Source organism: Pollicipes pollicipes, unplaced genomic scaffold (genome assembly GCF_011947565.3).
Source record: "Pollicipes pollicipes isolate AB1234 unplaced genomic scaffold, Ppol_2.1 Scaffold_2555;HRSCAF=2994_pilon_pilon_pilon, whole genome shotgun sequence".
Lineage (NCBI taxonomy): Eukaryota > Metazoa > Arthropoda > Thecostraca > Pollicipedomorpha > Pollicipedidae > Pollicipes > Pollicipes pollicipes.
In genome coordinates this window covers 26,856,405-26,877,563 of record NW_023596136.1, presented here as the reverse complement: position 1 = coordinate 26,877,563, position 21,159 = coordinate 26,856,405, and the positions used below count along the sequence as shown (strand labels likewise).

The following is a 21,159-nucleotide window of genomic DNA, read 5'->3' as shown; positions in this document are numbered from 1 at the left end:
TGCCGCCCGGTCAGACGGACACGATATGACACGGCCGCTGTCAGAAGAACTGTTATGTCTGTTGTGTCAGTCGCTGCCCGCTGGCAAAAGAGCTGGAGTATGTTTACAGCTGGCCAGTGTGCCTGCTCAGCTGAAGTATGTCTGTGAGCGTTTGGGACTGGCTGCGGCGGAGAATTCGCATCCAAACCTCTCCGAAGCAGAAGCGCATTGAAAGGCGACAACATTTTTAATAAGCTGTAAAAGGGACGACTGTGTTATAACTTTGGCAAAACGCACAGTTTCCGCAAGGCAAACCGCAGCGAAAAGCCAGTGGCAAAAAAGCAGATGAGTATCCACCGTCCAGGAACAGGGGCACATTTGACTAAGTTGGGGCAAGTGAGTGTAGCAATGAGATAGTTTACGCGTATCTCAATGGCCTTACACAGGACACTCAAATTTGAATATCTCGTCAAGAGCATCAGCACACATCCGATCTTATGACGAAATAACAAATACTTAAAATAGGCGCCCACGAACGCGGCGGCACCTGGTGTCAGCATCGCAAATCACCCACCTGCGGGCTTCCGACGCGGCGGCGACGACGGTGGCGGTCAGTGAGCGTACCACCAGTCCCATACGCCAGCGGACGGACTGGGCGTGCCGCAGGACGGGGCGTGCCGCCGCGCACTACACATGTCGGCTATCTCAACACGTGGCGGCGCAGGGGCGCGTTCAGCAGCGCCGGCGGGGCGGCACGCGGCGGCCGGCGGCCGTTCCTGCGGCGCAGCGGCGGAGTCAGGGGCGGCGCGACGAGGGCCCGGAGAGGCGTCCACGGTCTGAACGCGGTCGCGTCTCATGGGGTGAGGCAAGCAGAGGGCAGAGTCGAGACAAAGATGACGGAGCAAAACCGGCGCCGCGTGATATGGCCCGAGGCCCGCAGACTAAATCAACATCGGAGTCGGAAGCCTACGCGATTCGCCATGCAGAACTGAAGAACACCCAGGTCGCCGAGCTATCCGAAACTCGGCGACAGCCAAATCGTGGGTCAGGGCACGACCACGTATCTCGAGACTCGAGAAGAGGTGTCAATGGACCCGTCAAAGCCCTGGCCTCCTGTCTCATTCGAATAGCGGCACTGCGCGCGACAGCTACAAAGCATCAGCGGGGAGATGACGGACTGCGACGAAAACACGTGCCGTGCCGTGGAACCTCCCGCCTCGAAAGTCCCTACGACACAGCAACTACGCAGCACGGACGAAACAGCGCATCGGTCAATTTCCCTTTCTTGAATTTCTTCAAACGTCTGACAGACGTAACACCATTTTCCTGCTATTTTCCAATGGATCCATTCGGACATCTAACAGTGACGCTCAAGCGGGCCGTCGCCTGTGACGCAACGATATCCGATGAGATCCACTGCGATATGAGTGACTGCGAAAGTTCACATGGCTAACTTCCAGCTACATCTACATGTACGCGATCACAAACAATCCACTGCTCTCCGAGTCCTCTTCCACGGTCGGTCTCGTGCTAACACCCTCGGCACGGGGTCAATGGTCTCACGACCCTTGGAGCCCGGTGGCGGGAGGGAAGGTATAGATAAGGCACGGTGTGTCGAAGACTTGGCGGCTAGGTTACGCCAATCTGTACCCATATGGCATGCGCAACGGGCTGGTTAGGTACAGGTGTCGGGAAAAGTAGTAGAGGTGTGGGTCCAGATATCGGTAAAACGTGTACAAGATGTGAGCTAGATGCTTCAAGACACACCGCACAACATTCCTGCTTGCGTTTTTTAGTAGTCATGAGCAGCTTTATTCACACTTCTTTGCAACTATCCACGCAAAGGAGCCAGAGACTTGCACGCCATTTTTGTATAATCACTTCCAAATGCTGGTACCGTGAAAGCGGGTGCGTAACTGGTGAGTGGAATTGAATGTGAGTGGGTAGCAGTTGGATATGGGCACAGCTTCATGGGCAGCAGGTGGATGGGGTAAAATGATCTCTCGTGAAGACCTCTCACAGTCTGGCTGCGAGGCTGGCCCCGGCCGCTGAAGACGGAGAGGGGAACAAGAACAAGTCCCTCGCGCGGCCCTGGGCCCGTCGCAGTGCACCCGGTGATGTCCTAAAATCGATCCTAAAATCGGTAAAATGCCCTAAAAATAAAAATGGTGTGCGGCTTACCCCGAGACGTAAAAACGGCACGTTTTTCATAAACAGAGCGGCAAATTGTCGCACTAGAGCGCGACATCACGCTCAGGCGGCACCGAAACTAAATCTAATTCGAACGGTTTAACAGCCAAGAGTAAATGTTACATGCAAGACAGCACACACAAACAAGAGTATCTATCAATGCATATTCAGACAACAGCGTATCAGTTAACACAGTCAACAATGAATCGCCAAGAAAATAGATCTGAGGCCGGCGTGTATCATTCATATGATTTACAAGCTTAAAGTTAATCAAGTGAAGGAAATGTAATGGGACATGTGGTGCACAAAGCGCGAGATAAGCCTCCAGTCATATCATTCTTGCAACACCCGCGTCGTTTTGATGGGGAGCGTATGATACAGCTAGCACGAATGCTGCGAACGCCCGCTGAAATATTTCTCCAACGGCTCCAGTGGCCTTATTCCGCGACCAAAGCACATCAAATAAGCGATCGACGCAGCCAACATCACCGCGCACGCAAGATGCCGGTGTGCCATAGCCTTTCCTGACGTACATTCATGTGCGCTTACCAACGGACTTATCTGGCATTACCGCGCTCCCGACACAAGTGCCCCGGGATCGTGGAACAACTGCTTCCCGGAAAAACCTGTTCGGATCATTCGTTCCCGGAACAAACTGAATGGATAGGGATAGCTTCCAGGGATGTCAGTTGAAAGAAGGATGCAAAATTATCCTACAGTGAGAAACCTCTCCCTCCAGGCTACTCAGAACAGCACACCTGCACGAACCGATCAACGGTCCCATCAGAAACGTGTTACTGGAACCAGGCATGCCGTGGTCGAGGGCGGAAAGACATATATCTCGGCCGACGACCATAACAACGGTCTAGGACTAGGCTATGCATCAAATCATGCCATTCTGAAGATCGTAAACGTCGCCACACTTCAATGGGAACAGTTGGTTTGAATGCACTGAATGGCGTCAGCGGGCTTTCCTACACGGCAGGAAGTGAGTGCCAGACATTTCCGTCTTCCCACGACCCTCACAACCACCTGTCGACCCAAGCCTCTCTGTTCCAGTGATAACATTGAGAGCACTTAAGACTTCATATGACGCAAGCCAGCACGCTAAGGCGTTATTATACTTCGGCGTTAATGACGGCACAGGAGTCAGTCCATTTGCGAGGCTAAAAATGTATCGCCACCGATAACACTGGTCATCGTTGACGAAAGGTGCCTACCGCCAAGGCGAGACGCCATACGCTTTGTCCATCAAAACCGCTGCAACATGGTAACAGGGCCTACCAAACGTCAAGCCTACTAGGAGCCCAGCAGTTACCACGGTCCTCGCTGACCACGTGATGTTCAGGATACATCCAAGGGCACAAGTCAACCTTGTTCACGGGCATAGGTGCTGGCGAACGATGCTTTGTTCGTAAGCGTGCACTGCAGGCCTTTTGCACGAGCGTGATCGGATCACTAGTGATCAGTGGTCAGGCGATCGACCCAAAATCCCGAAACATCGGTTCGGTTGAATCTGGCTATTTTCATCTCGACGAGTGCCCGTAGCAATATTTTGCACGGCTTGTTGTTAATAGCTGCACAGCGGACTTTCCATATCGCTGGAAGTGATTCGCACCAGTTCAACCGTCCCCCGTGCCGAGAATCCGTTCAGACACGTTCGTGTAGTGCCTCAGGATGCAGAACTTGGTTTGGACCAGAAACCGGACGTTTTCGTCTGGCGGAACGCTCGTCACAAGCAGGGAAGGGGTCATCCTGCTTATTTGGTTACATGGTAGCAACGCTCAGTCAATGCATCGGCTGAGCCTGGAACATTGACAATCCTATCTGCCATCAGCCATCACACGGTCGGAGGCAGGAAGTTCACTTGGCTCATGATCAAGCAACATAGTTTTCGCCTAGGCCTCTGTTACAATACATATTGTGGTTGTTATAAGATAGGCATCAGCAAGCTTATTTCATTTCCATGCGGAGGCATGCTGACAGTGGAACCCGCACGTCGGCTGCATCTGACCGCAAGCCAGCAGTAAATAAATGCTTCCTTATCTCTGACTCCCTCCTTACCAAGCCGGCAATGCCCCATATTTGCATAGAATGCTGATGCTGCAAGGCCGTATAACAAGGTTTCCGTGGCCTCCGTAGCGACAGGTCCTCCAATATAAATTATTCCGTGTCGTGGAAGACTGTCAACAGCCGCTGTGAGCCCACAGCACTGCTCAGTTGGCGCCCTAACTCAATAACAAACCAGCCCGACATGTGAATACCTCTGCAGCACCGCCCCGTCGGCGCCTATGTTCACTAATGAACCAGCCCGACATGTGAATGTCCCGCACCCTGGCACGCCGACAATACACGCGTGGACGCCTGTGATTAACCAGATGTATGACTGAGACAACCCAAACAACTGCAGGCCGCTAAACCTCAAGACGTGCGCCCTGATCGAACGCGCGCCACCAGCTGATACCATCTGCACGGAAGCGCCGCCCCGCGGTCAAGTGGCGCCGCGCGGCGGCGGTTCGCGGAAGCAGGCGCGGCGCGGCCTTCGCATGGGATAATCTTGTTCCGATAAGCGGCTCGGTGACGGCTGCCGCGCTGCACCTGAGACGGCCGCGACACGCGATCCCACTCACGACGCCAAATCCGGGTGTCACTCTTTGCCGGCCGCGAACACGCGCGCCCGCCGAGCGGTTCGCCGCGTCGTGTTCGGCGCCGGCTCGCGGTGCGCACGGGCGCGGACGCCTGGCGACGGCGCGGCGCGCCTGGGTTTCAGGCCTCCGCTCGCGATCCGCTCACTCCGACGGTGCGGAAGTATGCACGGCGGTGGCAGCGCCGTGCCCGGCACGGGCTCCGCTGAGCCCCCCACCCGACTCTGGCCGGGTCGGGGAAGCGCCCTGAGCCGCAGCGAAACGCGTCAGCACACGCCAGGATGAGTCGTGGCCCTTTTCTCTTCCATGGGGATCCAATCATGATAGGGCGCTCATGAGATCTTACCCCTCCTTACGGAAATCACGTGTGCGGAGGGGGGAGGGGCGGTGGTGGTGCTCAGGAAGACCAGGCAAGACCGTTTTGGAGGCAGTGCAACCACAACATACAAATTTGAGACAAGGGATGTGGGACATATGTGCCTAATTACACGAGTTCTTCGAAAGAACCGTCATGCCTTCCATAGTCACTAAAGCCCACCACGTTAAACCCTACACAATACCAAACTGGAAATTCAGACCCGACTCGTATCTGCGGACATCCAGCTTTCCATATTATGCTCTTGTGGACTACGAGAAGAGAGCACGCAAGGTCAAGCCGGCTCCTAAACAGCAACACTGGCGCTCTTCAACAGCCAATCGTCAGCAGGCCTGCGGTCGAGCCGATCTCAAGGCTGATCACAGAAGGGGAGTTATCCCGCTGACCCTTATGATTAAAATCTGGATAATAATGCTGGTGGCGGCGCCACGATTTGACACCCAGCGGTGTCAGGGGGCGGGGGGGGGGGGGGGGGGGAGCCAATCCTCGAGGAGGGAAAGTGGAGCTCAGGAAGACCAGGCAAAACCCTTTTCGTAGGTTTTGCAACGAATTACAATCAATTACAATACAATCATTTCTTGTCCGAGAGAACAAAACATTCCACTGGGAGGTAGCTTTCCAGACTCCTCCCATTCGCGCCGCCCATAGCGCACCCTGGAATTCAGCCCCCCACGGCGCCTTTCGTGGAAACGAATGTTTTTACAGAAAGTTCAGGCAAGCAAACCCCCATACGTGACTGGTCTGAGCTTGAATATGTGGCGGAAGGGGCGCGAGCGAAGAAAACCGGCAGCAGCCTCCCTGATAAAGATCGAGCGTCCACAATACCGGCTGCATTTCCGCCGGTGACGTCATCCCACCTGTCACAAGCAGGAACCGCGGCCCGGTACTTGCCTTCGACAAAAATCCAAGCGCAAGTCCGCCTGAGCTTCCTGCTTACCTAGGGAGCGCTCCCTCCATTTCACGTTTTACCTGGTGGCAACAGCGGGGCAGCGCGCAGCTCTCGCCAGCACACGCCACGCCGGCGTAACGGATGTTATCGCGGCGGGGAAGGTGGGGTCGTTTCGCAATCTTTCCAGTGTGGGGCACGCAGTTTTGGCAACCCGCAATCAGTCTGCCGAGCGTCGCGTGCCCGCCGCCTCATAAGTACCACAGGCTGTCTGGCCAAAGCAGGTTTAAAAAACAAGTTTCGGTAGAGAATGAGCAAACCGAAGCAGCGCGTTAACACAGGCTTTTTGGATGAGCCAGAGGAGAGGTGACTAAACGTTCTTGTCGTGTTGTTCAAAGATGGAGCTCTCCCCAAAGGCTTTGCTCGAGATGACACTTGTTCACGCATGCAATCCATGATCTCGCGGCGGGCACGCAAGGCAATGAGGCAAATAAAGCTGCGTTAAAGAAAGCAACAATGTTGCACTACCTTAATTACATTATACGCATTAGCCACTTTTTCAACAAAAAAAATCCGGATCCTACCTGCTGGCAAATGCATGCAATACATACGGGTGAAAGCGCCATCCCGACGAACGGTAAGACTTCACTCGTGTTAGAGACCTGCCCACGGCGCTCCTCCACCCAGTCACGCGCGTTCTGGAGTCACACAAATCGCCGCGCGGGTACTTTGTGCCTGCCTTTCCCCCGGCAGGCTTCCAGTCTTTGGCCCGACTTCCCGCGCAGGCCATTTCAACCGTCGACTTCCTTCCGGCCTATCGTGTGATACGTACAACCACGTGTTACTCGTCATCGTACCCTGCAGTCTTCACATCTTTATACTGTATACACCAGCGCCGCACGCACCTTTTCTGTCTCCCTCTAGCGTCCCCTGTTTCCCAGCCTGCGGGTTGGGAGTGCCAGCCCCTTCCGTACCTCAACCCTGGTCTGTCGCGCCATACGCACGGCGGGATTCCCGAGATCTCTTCCCTACTCCCCGGGAGCGGGAGTAGGAGTTCCACGATCCCTGACCTCCTCCCCATCTGGTGCGATTAAGGCCTCGGGGTCCTTCCTCTGCTCTCCTTCCGGCGTGTTGCGAGTCCCGTACCTCCTCCTCTTCTCCCCCCGAACCTCCACGGAGTAAACTCGCTGTTCCATCCTTACTGGCTCAGCCTGCGGGTGTTAGCCTGTTCGGAAGTCGCATGATTATTCTTCAATTTCCCCCGACGGTACGTCGGGGGGGGGGGGGGGCACATGACTTCCCTCTTCGCCTCAAGTCCACGCAATGGGCGGAGTACCGCGGTTCCTCCTCACAGACTTTCGCGTATGCGGGAGTCCTGTGATGCTTCCTCTCATCCATCAGCTACCATGGACCGTTTCTCCCGGCCTGTACAGACCGAGTCCCGCGATCCCACCGCCCCTCTCCCGCCTGCACGGACTGAGTCCCGTGATCCCGCTGCTCCTCTCCCGGCCTGTGCGGACTGAGTCCCGTGATCCCACCGCTCCTCTCTCAGCAGTCCAGCCACTCATTCGCCCGATAGCGTCTATCGTCGGCCGATAAGGCGGCCGCGGCGGCGAGCGGTCAGCGAGACCGGCCAGTGCCGCCCGCCGCCGCCGTCCGCCGCACCTCCTTCCGCCGACATCAGGCCACCGCCACCATGACGCGCACCAGCGAGGGCATCACGGCGCTGCTGGCCGCCGAGAAGAAGGCCACAGAGAAGATCGAGGAGTCAAAGCGACGCAAGGTGCGCACCCTCAAGGCGGCGAAGGAGGAGGCCGACAAGGAGGTGGAGCTGCTGCAGAGGTGAGCACCGCCTGGGGCGATGTATAGAGCCGCCACGGCTGGGCTCCCGTGTGGCGTGAACTGGCTGGTGCGTTCTAACGGTTGCATTTTTTCAAGGTGGTGGGTAGCCAACCTGCGTACTTCTGCCCTCGTCATTGACGTGAAATTCTTGCAGAGTGTAGCATAGATGCATAAAATATTTGTTATAGTACAACATGCAAGTTAAGCGTGTTTCAGCGTAATGACTGGCGTAATAACTGCATTGTTAGGAGAAAAACGAAGGTGCGTCACCACTTATCAGCTGACTCACGTGATGTTGTAGCGAGCGCCACCTATGTCACATGGCCATCAAATTGAACGGCAATCACGAGACCTGTGCATTATTCAACACCTACCGTGCACAGGTTTTCAAAATGAGCAGTACTTTTATTAAAACACCTACGATTAGACGGAAATAAACAGATTCTAGCTCGCTGGTGTCTGGTGAATTGTTCCATTCCAACAATTATTGTTATTGAAGACTTCGGCATTTTACATACCGTATATTGTATTGACCATACAACGTATAGCCGAGGGTCGAGCGCATGGCAGTTACTTTTTTCCCATGTTTTTTTTTCTTCTTCTCATAAACCGACTTAATGGATGGTGACATGACGACACGATGGATGGATGGCAAAGAACGATGGTGACAACCTTACACCAGACCAAGCTGACTTATCCCGAAACACTGAACCCCACCGCATTATCCGAATGCTCGAGAATACGGAATACAGTTCTTGGGGCTCGAACCATGGGTGCAGGCACTGAGGGGCTGGAGGTAAATACCCTCCAATTTTCCCAAGGCAGATTTTGGGCGCTTTAAGTCGACCCACGGAATGCACGTCTTTACGGTTTTGTCCCCTCAAAATGTCAGTTTCAGGTCAGGTTGTCTACCTTCACCTGATTTCAGTTAGATCCCTATAACGGTGATATGACCCTCCCAACATCGGAGGCGCGGTTACACCCACGGCTCTAATGTTACTCATATCTGGAAATAGTCTGACGAATATGGATGGAAACAATGATATATATATATATATATATATATATATATATATATATATATATATATATATATATATGTACCATAAGGGTGTAAATAATACGCGCCAGATCATGGAAGAATTGGGCAAGTAGCGTTGCATTCGTCAGTAAACTGTAAACGCACCGGCAACATACAGTTGGCCCAGACTGGACCAAAACCTACGCAGACGTCTTGAAGTCAGGGAGGCCCAAGCCTGGCTGAGAGAACAAAGCGAGCTGGGTTTCTCTAGCAAACGGGGCACGTGACCAGATTGGGTGTGCAGCTTCGTAATGGCCGTTCCTCCACGCGGGCGAACGATGCACTCGTCCGTCACCGCCCGCAGATGCTCCTCGAGCTTTCTGTGCTTGGACTGCTGGTTCTGTTCGTTTTTCACAAACAAAATGCAAGCGGCACGTTTGGAAACCTCGTCAGAGCCAGCGTAACATTTGGCAGCATCACTGGCGCCGAAAGTGCTTTATGCATGAACATATGATCCAACCACAGCCAAAATCACAGGAACACTTCGGATAGTAGCCCCACTATACAGCCCACTAGAATATAATAGAATAAATATAATTCCTGGTGCAAAGCTGAATCAACAGCCGCCAAGCAACGCAACTTAGCCAAGCACGTGGCGTGTTCTGTCCGCACTTCGTATTCTGACGGTTCCTCGTGTTGCAGGGAGCACGAGAGACAATTCAAGAATTCCGAGACGGCCAACACTGACAGCAAGGACGCCATGGTCACCCGGGTCGACGCGGAGACGGCGCAGCGCCTGAAGGCCATGCAGGCCGAGGTGGTGGAGCACAAGGAAAAGATCATCGCCCGTATTCTGGAGAAGGTGTACGAGATCACGCCCCAGATGCACGAGAACGTGCGGTTCGACCAGGAGGAGGACTGAATGCTAGGCGAATGGGGATAGAGGAGAAGACGGGCTGCGTTCACTTATTCTTTACGTAACAGAAAGTCTCGCATGGAGGACGTCGATATGGAGGGACAGTGCCGAACACTGGCGCATGGGCAGGGGCAGGGGTGGCGGTGACCCCTCTCCGAAACCACGCTCCGTCTGCTATGATATTGATGAGATTGAATGTTCTTCAGGGTGCTCATGAGCATTTGTTGGCAAACATGACTTGTTTCAAGCTATGGTTGGTGCGATAATTAACTAAAAATTGTGGTGTCCAACAACCAAGTCCAATATTTGAAATCACATAGTAAGGTCTCTTGATGCATGTTTGTTCTGTGCCTCGTTTTGTTTCAGTGGCATATTGAAAACCAATATATGGAGGCAATGCTGTGCCAAGGCAACATCTCTATAAAAGTGGAAATAGTGAATAAGGATGCAGCAGAATCGGGATACTGATCGCATGCACGCACGCGTGCGAGTGCGCGCGCGCACACACACACACACACACACACACACGCACGCACGCACGCACGCACGCACGCACGCACGCACGCACGCACGCACGCACGCACGCACGCACGCACGTACGCACGCACGCACGCACACACACACATATATATATATATATATATATATATATATATATATATATATATATATATGATTTGCAATGCTGTATCTGATCTAGGTCACTGCAGCTGAGGTAAGCAACAATTTCTCACTCCAGCTCAATCTGTCCACTTTTGGTGTCTATACTATGACACATGAATAACACAATGAAGTTGCCACGCCTTCAGGTCCACTCCCAGAGGACATGCAACAGCTCAAAAGAACAACACATTCATGCTTGTTCAACTTATTTGTCAAATGACATGTCCACGGCCTGCAGATAGCAAAAAATCATTTGAAAGGCGGGTCCACGGGAAGAACACACTGACGATCTCCAGCATCGAGGATTCTCCAAGAGCATGCACTCAATAATATTGAATTATCATGGAGCCGTAGGCTGGCATTGCATCTATCGCGCGTTTGCCTTGCGACAGTGCCTGTTCATCAGTTGATCATGGCCTCAAACTGGTTTATTCTATGTTATTGGTTTCTTCTGATAAGCTTGCAAGATGGCAACCAGCAGCTGAATCAAGCTTGTCAAGAAACCATCTCTCCAACTGTGTGGTCAATGATTGCAACAGCCCATGGTACGTGAAACCCACTGCTTGGCTCACTGCTCGTAACACAAGCAACTTGAGCAGTTCAAAACGTGAGAATTGACAAGCCATGTCATTCTGAGCATTTCTTTATTATGGGTTCTGAACACAGCCAGTGCGGACTTGCTGCAGGTAACAGATTTTATTGGACCAGGTTACCAAGGGCCAGGTTAAGAGGATTAATTACTTGCCTTCACCATCCGGAATTACATTCTGATCAGCCAAGTGCATCAAGGGCATCAAATATCACAGAATTCGTCCAATACCCCAATGTATGTTCAGTTGTAAAGGGTCTTTGCCATACCGGTACCCCTAAACATTGCAATGATACTGAATGAGATCAACAGGATATAAATAAGTGCATTTTACGCATTGGAATAAATGAAACCGAAGGATGTGCTGCCGGTCTTGAGCCATCTGCAGGCCGCAAGCATCGCCCCTTCCTCCACACAAATCTTAAAATGCACTTGAAGTCTCCCACGCAAACTCGTTCTCGCTTCAGCGTCATCAGTTGCCCTCACTGGGGGAAGACACATGCAGATCAAATATCATCCAAAAGTTCATTATAAAACGCCCCACACTAAAGACTGGAGTCATTCCATATGAAGAGTACAGTGTGGCCAAGACCATAAATTACAACCAAGTACAGATCCATAGACACTGCATGTTTAAGCTGCAGTGGTGACAAAACTGCCTGCAGACTTTTCACATTGCATGAAACCAAAGACCAGGAGCTTGGCATTATGTTTAGGGTTGACTTCAAATTTCAAACATGGGTTAATTCATTAATTTTTGTCCAGGCCCATCTATCATTGCATTAGAGGCATGTCTTCCATTTGTGTACTTCAGCACAGGACATTCTGCACCTGAAATATGGCTGGCCACCATGGGACACTGTCAGTGTTGTAGTTCACATGCAGTTTAACAAATAAGGTTAATGAAAAGCTATCATACAGGTAACCCCTGCAAAAATGGAGAGTCACTATGCACTGGGCAGGCACATTCTAAAAAAAAGAAACATGATGGTAGACACACAGTAGGTTTTCACATCCCCATATATTGGGCTAGCTATGCACCATGCTTATGTACCATCCAAAAATCTTGGATGGTGGCAAAAGACCCAACCTTAGCATCCTTGGAGGATGGCAAAGGACCCTACCTTAGCATCCTCAGAGGGTGGCAAAGGACTCAACCTAAATGCTCTTGGAGAGTGGCAAAGGACTCAACCTAAGCACCAATGGAGGATGGAAGAGGACTCAACATGAGCAACCATGGAGGGTGGCAAAAGGACTCAACATGAGCAACCATGGAGAGGGGCAAAAGACTCAACCTAAGCACCTTTGGAGGGTGGCAAAGGAATCAACCTATGCACACTTTAAGGGTGGCAAAGGAAATGGCCTAGGCACCCTTGAAGGGTGACAAACACCTCAACCTATGCACCCTTGGAGGGTGGCAAAGGACTCAACCTAAGCACCCATGGATGGTGGCAAAGAACTCAACCTAAGTACCCTAGGAGGGTGGCAAAGAACTCAACCTAAGCACCTTTGGAGGATGGGAAAGAAATCAACTAAGCATCCTTGGAGGGTGGCAAAGGACTTGACCATGGCACCCTTGGAGGCATCACCTGTGATCCTTGAATGCCCTGATCAAGCACACACACAAATCACTAGAGCTCTTAGCCTGCTCAAAAGAATCTGGTTACACAGCTTAGGAAGGAAAGAGGGCACTAGTAGGTGTCACACAAAGGAACATGGGTGAAGAGAGTCATCACCATATTCTGGTCTACAAGAACATGTGGCTGGAGCCCCTCAGCTGGCAAATGCTGAGAAGTCCTGTTCCCTTGCTTCAGGCTAGTTTGCCACTGTGACTGGACTGGGCTGGTGGACATCACACACCAGGGCAAAGTGGTGCACTGGGGATATCTGCAGGGGAACAATAAATGGTAGCAAAGACATGTAGTTATTAAGCATGTTTGGTGTTGTAGCAGTGTGTCTGAAGAATTCAGCATGCATACCCAGTTTGATGCAAATCTGAGTGCTCAGAGTTTGACATGACATTGCAATTTCAATAGCCAATATTCATAGACTATACCATTGTGTAGGTAATTGTGAAAAGAAATCCCTCATTAACAATCTCCATGTGAAACACGTTGCAAAATTATTTGCCATTTGCCCCTGGCAGAGTTTGGTGGTGCCAAGCACAATGTAAAGCAAACAAGGTTGGTGTGGGTAGGTGGGTGTTCAGAGCATCAAATGGATATTTTCAGGCTGGGGCAGTGGCATGGCTGAGAGGCAGGGGCAAGGGATCATTATTGGTTTTCAGAAGTCAACATTGTTTCTCTTCTGTGGTACAATATGGTCAATGGACATTGAACAATCAATCCACTCTGTGCAAGCTTTTCTCCCACTCCGAAACAGCCTTCAAATATCGTACTAATCTGCGAGTGTAGTTGAGAACCTCAATAATCCCAAAAAATCTGGATAATTGTGTCAGCATTTAACATGAACTAGCGCTACATGATTTTGGTGATGCTTGTCGCTGACGCATCGCGAGGAATAAGCTGAGAATAACATCCTTGATAATCTCTAGTGTGGACTGCTGGAGAAGGGTAAAAACACCATGGACTCCAAACCAGCAAAAAATACCCAAATGCCATCGCCATTCCCATCCCATGGTGCGCTCCGGCGCCACCCGCCCCTCACCTGCACGACTCCATGCAAGCTTACAATGCATCGGTTATAACCTTGCAAGCGAACGTCTCACCGGCGCTGCATTCGCAAACAATGATAAATGCAACATTTTAAGAAATGACGTACCTGAATGGATATTGCATCTGCAACTTTCCACCATGTTCACTTCTTGGTGATAATCAGATATAAGACAGTTTCAACAATACATATCGCCTTGGATTCTACTTTTAATGCTTAGCGTAGAAAAAAATACGCGAACACACTGGCAAGGAAGTACAAGTGTTTTTTGTTGTTGTTGCAAGACACCTGTTTTAAACAGCCTGCTACGAGCTGTTTCCAATGGTCTATTGACAATTCGAAGGGGAACTTTTTACCAACCTACCAACTTTTTTGCGAGCTTTTTTAAGTTCAGGTCTATTTTGCTTAAAGCTGTTTAACTTCGATACAACAGGGGGTACTGTTCAAGTTAATTTATCAAGTAAGCATTACAAACACCACTCAACGTTTCGAGATGAGCTGATAATCACAGGTTTTGACCAGTGTCTGGCTAATGTCGTTTAATTAGAACCTCCCGGTATAATGAAGGTCGCTAACCGTCAGCATAAGACCTCTGAGCTTCTACTGTGTCGAAAAACCAGTAGTTTAAGTCCATTTCTGCCTATATTAGATTCAATCGACCTACCAGCCGTTGCGTCATCGCGGGAGCATGACAGCAATTGGTAGGTTGCTTCGAAGAAGTCCAGCGTTCTGTTGTGATTCATTTGTGCTGTGCAGAAGTCATACGATTGTGACGCGAACCACTGCGTCGTTTACGCCATTGTTTTCTTTGCAGTCGCAGTTCGTTGATGTTGGCGTGAGAGGGGGAAGGCGGTGCGCGTGGGAAGCGAGTGGCTTCGTATCATGTCACTGTTCTGAAGCTGGGGAAGTGTGTTCGCTGTGATGTTAGTGATGCTGTAAGTGCATATTGTATTTACCATCTGTGATCTTGAGCACATCAAAGGCTGGGAGTGATAAACCCGAGGCGAGAATTTGTCACTTGCGTGCCACCCATCAGTCGTGCCCGGTCCAGAAAGGTCGGAAATCAGTTGAGACGTCTTGATTCATCGCATCCTGACATACGACGTGACCAACTATGGATGTTATGCACTAGTTTAGGTAAGTGGAGTACCAGCTGTCATTGGTTCCCCTACTATCATTTTTCACATGGATGTATTTGACCATATTCCCAAGAGTGCATGGAAGCGTATGCATTTATTTCACCACATTCAAAAAAGATAACTAAAGAGCAAGAGTAATGGATAGGTTGAGGTCATTGCCACTTGCTCCTTAAGTTGTGATTCTCAGGAACATTTTTTGTCTGCATGCTGATGACTAATGCTGATTGCTGTGTGTGGTACACCCACATATGATACACAGATCTTTGTCTGAATCTTGTACCTCAGGCCTCAGGCCAGAGTAAATGGTTTGGCTAGGACTTAGATAGCTGTATGCAGCTTGTTGTGATAAATGGGAAACCCATTTCAAGGGTTTCACAGGGAAACTTGATAATAATTCCTATTAATTAGGCTGAAAATATTGTAAATCATTGGAATATGTATTTTTCATGCAGTTGTATTATATTTTAGCATATTCTTTATCATTAGTCAAGTTATCATGTAAGTGTCATGTGTATTACATGGCCAAAGCTCAGATAGTCTCATTATGCATATACACAGTTTATGTCTACCCAAACTACTATTGTTAAGTGCCCAGTAGTATTTCATTATTTGCACTGAACCAAAATACTAAGCAGCGAAATATGGCCCCAAGCTGAAGAAGCTAATCATGTCAAAGCATATTGAGCTATGAGCCCATGGATGTTCTGTATTCTGACAAAGAAGCTTAGAAGGTTGCATGGAAAACCCTTATTACCACACCCTGCTATTATTTGTTTTCTTTTCAGCCTTAAGGCAGAAAGGTCTGCAGTGTCCCCTCAGAGCTTGTATACATAGCTGTAGATAGAGCCAATATGACAGCTCTTACTTACCCTGGCATAGTCAAAACCTCTGTGCATGCTTATATGCTGAGTACACCAACCTCTCAGCAACCAGGGCTTGTGCCCACCAATATGTCAGCAACCAAAGCTGTGGAAGGTTTGAGCTTCATCCCATCAATTTGCTCATATGCAGCAACAGGTTCTGCTTCCCTTTGGGATGCAACATAGTGGATTACTAGAGCATATGTTGATAAGTTCTGTGTGGTCACTGGAATGAGCTGAAGTGGATTAAATGGCAAGGCAGTTAGTGGCCAGTACTTCTGCGGAAGCCATCAGGAATCTGCAAAGTTCCTTAAGGCATCCTTAAGGCAAAATATTACCATTGGTATAATGTTTTTGGTACAGCTCAGTGCATCTGATTCACATGCCAATAAGTGTGAAATAACAGATTGTATTTTAGAGTGTTGTGTAAGGAGTTTAGCTTGAAGATGAGTATTGTCGACATTTTGGAACATGCCAGTGAGGCTAGACAAGCAGCTTACTTCATATCCTTGTTAACTGGAAAGGCTTTGAGTCCTGATTTTCAGCATGATTACCTATTATGCCTGCAATAGCCAACCCTCAGTATCTAGGAGGTGTGTGCTCAATGATTATTATAAGGAATGGTTCAGGTCTACCTGACATGCTTTATATCTTATTTCTTAGATTGTGAAGTGATATTGCTTTCTCCTCTTCACCTTTGAGTAGAAGATGACACACCAAAAGCATGCCTAATGGGGGAGACTTCAAGACAATGTTGCTGTGATTACAGTGCAAGTGAAATGCCCAGTCACATTCACAAATGTGCTGATATTATGACAAGCTAGAGGAATATTACTTTTGTACCAGATGGCATACACTTGTTTTGGTACTGTTAAAAATCTCAATTGGGAGTGGTAATTACACGAGTGAGCATGGCCTGACACTGATCAATACCTGTTACTGTTTAACTCCTTGTTATGTCATCTTGTGGCATAAGCATAAAAGCTTGAAGCAGTCTCAAATGTGAAGTGTCAATACAGAGGACCTTGCTGTAGCCCTTGAACAAGCATGACCAAAACCGGACAATAAGCAACGATTTTTTAGATGGCAGTCTTGCATAACAATGTTACGTAATGCTACGTCACAGCAAGGCACTCATGATGCCGGTCGCTTGAGCACGTCACAGACTGACTAAGCCGGTTTAGGGCTCCACTGGTCTTGGTGAAGGGCGGGAAAAGGCTCGACACCAGACTTGCCAAGCCAAGAATGTCGTGCAATTGAAGCGGATTGTGGTATTTTGAGGAGCACGTGTTTAACGTCCGATTTTGATCGCACTTTCTGCAAAAACTGTGTTGCGGCGTCTTGTGATGAGCTGTTTAAATTCGGTGCGGTCGGCTCAAAACGTTCAAAGATCGCGAAAACGTGTTTCGTCCGTAGTGGACTGACGCACTCTGGGGATACGACCCGACTCGATCCGACCCGGCTTGACCCGACCCGGTCCGACCCGACCCGACCCGGTCCGACCCGACCCGACCTGACCCGACCTGACCTGACCAAATCGAGTCCCAATCCGGTGGCGCATGCTGCTCGGGGGCGCGCCCTCTGGCGGGAGTCTTCAACGGTTTGTGATGCTGCGCAGCGCGGGTCAGCTCCATGTACATTGTGCACGGTCGCTTTGAAGGCAACCTGTACGGAAGATCCGGGCGACCAGGCCAGGGAATACTCTCAGTAGGTCATTGCGTCCTCTGAGAACTGAACCAGGAAGTGGCAGCTGCAGTTTGGCCCGGTCTGCTGCGTGGGAGCGTGGAACTCTCCTGACGCGCGGACTGTCGTGCCCTGCGCCTACCTCTGACGCCATCCCGAGCGGCGCTCTGCCCTCCCTGTGACAGACCGTTTCACTCGTCCGCTTTTGACATCACCGCACGCCCGGCGCCCGCGTGCGGCGTCATGTCGCGCCGGGCTGCCCTCCCGCTGAATCGACTGTTACGTCCGGTGCTGGCTGCTGGTGTCACGCGTGGCCGAACCATGCCCTGCCGACGGCCCGACTCCAGCCCCTCCTGCTCTCCGCCTGGCACGCTCGCCCCGCTGTCTGTGGCGGCGCCGGCTCCGACCCAGAGCCGGGCCTGGCAACCTGTTTGCTGGCCGGCCGGCGCGCCCGCTGAGATCCTGCAGCGGATCCGGAATTCGGGGAACGTGGCCTGCAGGGGACGGCGTGGAGTGCCGCGACCGGTCGGGAACCGCCGGCACCGCCGCTCCCCCGGCGGGGCTGGAACGTGTAGCATTTGTCTGTTGCTATGCATGTCAATTTACGTTCCGGGCGAAATGTTGGCCGGGTGTATATTCATTGCATTGATACGGCGCCTGTCGTGCATGGGATAATGGTAGCAAAGAAACCGTTACGAAGTGGCAAGTTTGTGTCATCTAAAACAATCGCAATCGTGCTTTCACTTGCAGCCAGACCTGTTTGATTCAAGATGAATCGATTGATGACTCATGAATCACATATTCTGATGAGTTACGCGGGAATCGACTAGTTTATTTTACATGAAATGTGAATGATGAATTGAATCATTGACTATCCTAACATAGTTTACCTGAACCGAGCAAAGTTAATGTGAAGACCAAATACATTGTTTCAAGATTTTACTTTGCATGGGACGTGAGTAATGTATTGATTAAAGCACATTAAAAGCATCATCCAAACATTGAATGTTTGATTAATCCATGTTGTATCGATTCACACACGGATGATGATTTGCATCAAAACTGAACCATCAAACTGGGATGTAAGTCGACAAAGAATCGATTAACAACAGACAGAGCCCTTAGTCGAATCATATCTGAATCGCTCAACAAGGATCACAACTCAGTGATGAAGCAGTTCTCGAAAATTTGTATCGAGCACAGGTCTGCTCGCAGCAAACGATACCTAACCTCGCAAAACCACACGTCCCTGCCACGTCCAGGCCCTAACTCGGGGACCGTGGCGTGAGAATCTAGCCCATCAACAGGGATTCCCCAGGCGGCTTCAAGTGCATGTGGACCCGAGCAGACACCCAGCTGCACGAACGGCTGACAGCTTGGTGGGGTGCCCCGTCTTGTGCTGTTGCCGATCCTGCCGCGCCATGCTGTGGTCGTAGGGTTGCTCGACGTATCGGCGGCCGGGTGCTGTCTTGAGAGGTGCAAAGGTGTTCCGGAAGTCCCCTGCTCGACTGGTGGTCCTGAACCCGCCCGTTCCAAAGCTGGCAGTTCCATCCCACGGCATACTGGAATTATGTTTGTCTTATGTTGGGGCTTGATGTAGATTATGTTTAACCTTGAGCACTTCAGCAAACTACCGTCGAGTTGAAATTTGTATAATTGCTGGCCATGCTGTGTTAATTGGGGTGCTTTATGTTGTTTCCCGCGTCAACAATAAGTTGATTAATTAAGGATCAGCGTTTGTACTTGTTCAGCGATGCAGCTGCTGTATAACTGTACGAAGGCTAAACGTGATCATGTAATTTGTTTGAGTTTTGCGCGTTTCAAGGCGCATTTGCGCTCAGGCGCTGCTGTTCTGTCGTAAAGTTCAGACTCTTTACCAGCATGCCCAAGCTTTCGTTGGAAATGACGGCTCCACAGACCTCCCCGGGAAAACCCAAACCTTACCTGACACAACAGGATCGACAGCCGGGGCCGCTCATACTACCAGTGGGCCAGGGCCCACCTGGCGCCGGTGGGTTTACCGGCCCGCGGTGATCCACGAGCTGCGGCCGCGTGTGGCCGTGCCGATCATGTGGCGGCGCACCGCGCTGACGGCCGGCTGTCCGTGGGTGGGGGTGGGGGTGGGGGTGGGCCTGTGTTAGACCCTGGGTGTTGATGACTGGCTGACTGACGGACAGGACAGGTTGGTGGGATCGTCGCGGGTCTCACTTCGGCTCGGTCGGTGGTGCCATCTAGGGGAGACGTGTTTAACCATAACCCCGGCCGCCGTGATGGCTCCGGACGCGATGAACTGCACCAAGGCTTTGGCATATGGGCTTAACAATGTGGGGTTTCAATAAGCCGATTTAGATACTAATCTCCGCTTACGTTGTTGCCTTTCTTGAATGTGCAAAAAAGTGAGCCGTGGAAGTAGAATTTGAACCCAATGAACTTCTCTAAAGCTTTTCTTTAAACTGTGGGGAAACGGTCTCCCAGTGTGCCGTCTTCCCGGTAGTTGCTGCTTGCGAAGGACCGGATGGTCGGCCCCATTAAAAATGTGCTTCGCACGCGCCCGGGTGGCGGTTTGAATGTCACGCGCTGGGTTGAGGGGGCAAGTTGATCTCCATGAGGTGCCAAAAACTAAGAGAGCTGGAGATAACTAAATGCACGCGATAGGAAGGACTCCAAGCGAACTCACTTATATCAGATTTTTTAGTTTAGGTCGTGACCTTCGGGTGAAGTCAGGTCCAACTAAATGAAATGAGAGATCGGTGCCTGAAGGACCCCAGACCTGCTCACGCAACCAGCTTTAACTAGACACTTTACACAAACAGGATGTCGTTTTAAGGTCATATCATGTCAGTGACGTCATCTGACTTTTTAAGATCAGCTGCGAAGAATCTTCGATATCATTGTGACATCTCATTTAGAATAATCGTCAATGAGTACCCTAGGCATCATGTTCTCAAAACAAGCTTGGTCGAAGGTTTTTGGAGTCACTGCCCTCCCGTGATCTTCATTAGGCAAAATAAGAAGTCTGTTGACGACCTTATGATCAAGAAATTAAAAATGAGCGTTAAAATATGGTAATGCCCATCAAGCTTCATACCTGACCCAATTAGAGTAAGGTGTATCCTAATTTTACTTGTCTTATTGGTTGAGAAACCGTCTCAAAGCTGTATATGGCATCGTCTAACACTCCGCTATTCTATCAGCTTGAAGATTCCCGAGGACGTGTCTAACAACTTAACTCAACAACCATGCCCCGCCTAACAACCATGGACCGAGTCTGACCCAACACAGTTCAGTGATCTTGAGATATTTATCAAATTTGTACGTCAGAGCTACTTCATTTCTACAGTTATGCGAATTTCGGCGTTTCCCACCGCTTGGGATTGGGGAGTTATTCAGAAAAGCTCAGTGGTCGTCACATTAGCCCCCATTCCACGCACCCGAGGGCACCCGTAGCGGACATACATAATTGCTCGCCCAAGCGACGTAATTTTCCGTTCGACCATTCGGCCAGATAAAACCCGTTCATAGCGGGATCCCTGCGATCGGAAAGTGAACCGGTGCCCGGTGAGACATCCAGCGTCACCACTGACCTTGCCAGTTTTCCTGCAAGCGCGGCGGAGCGGTGGCTACCGGCCGGCCCTCGACGGACACCCAGGGACCGGTGACCGAGTGACGCTTGTTCGCCCGGACAGAGGCCGGTGAC

At 50.6% G+C, this 21,159-nt stretch overlaps 1 protein-coding gene across 1 annotated transcript; it reads left to right on the top strand.

Moving 5' to 3' along the window:
- Positions 1-7,719: 7,719 nt before the first annotated feature.
- Positions 7,720-10,270, top strand: LOC119103580 (V-type proton ATPase subunit G). Its single transcript, XM_037227170.1, has 2 exons — positions 7,720-7,918; positions 9,642-10,270. Exons 1-2 carry the CDS (start codon positions 7,773-7,775, stop codon positions 9,859-9,861), a joined length of 366 nt encoding a protein of 121 aa, XP_037083065.1. The 5' UTR covers positions 7,720-7,772; the 3' UTR covers positions 9,862-10,270.
- The last annotated feature ends 10,889 nt before the right edge of the window (positions 10,271-21,159 follow it).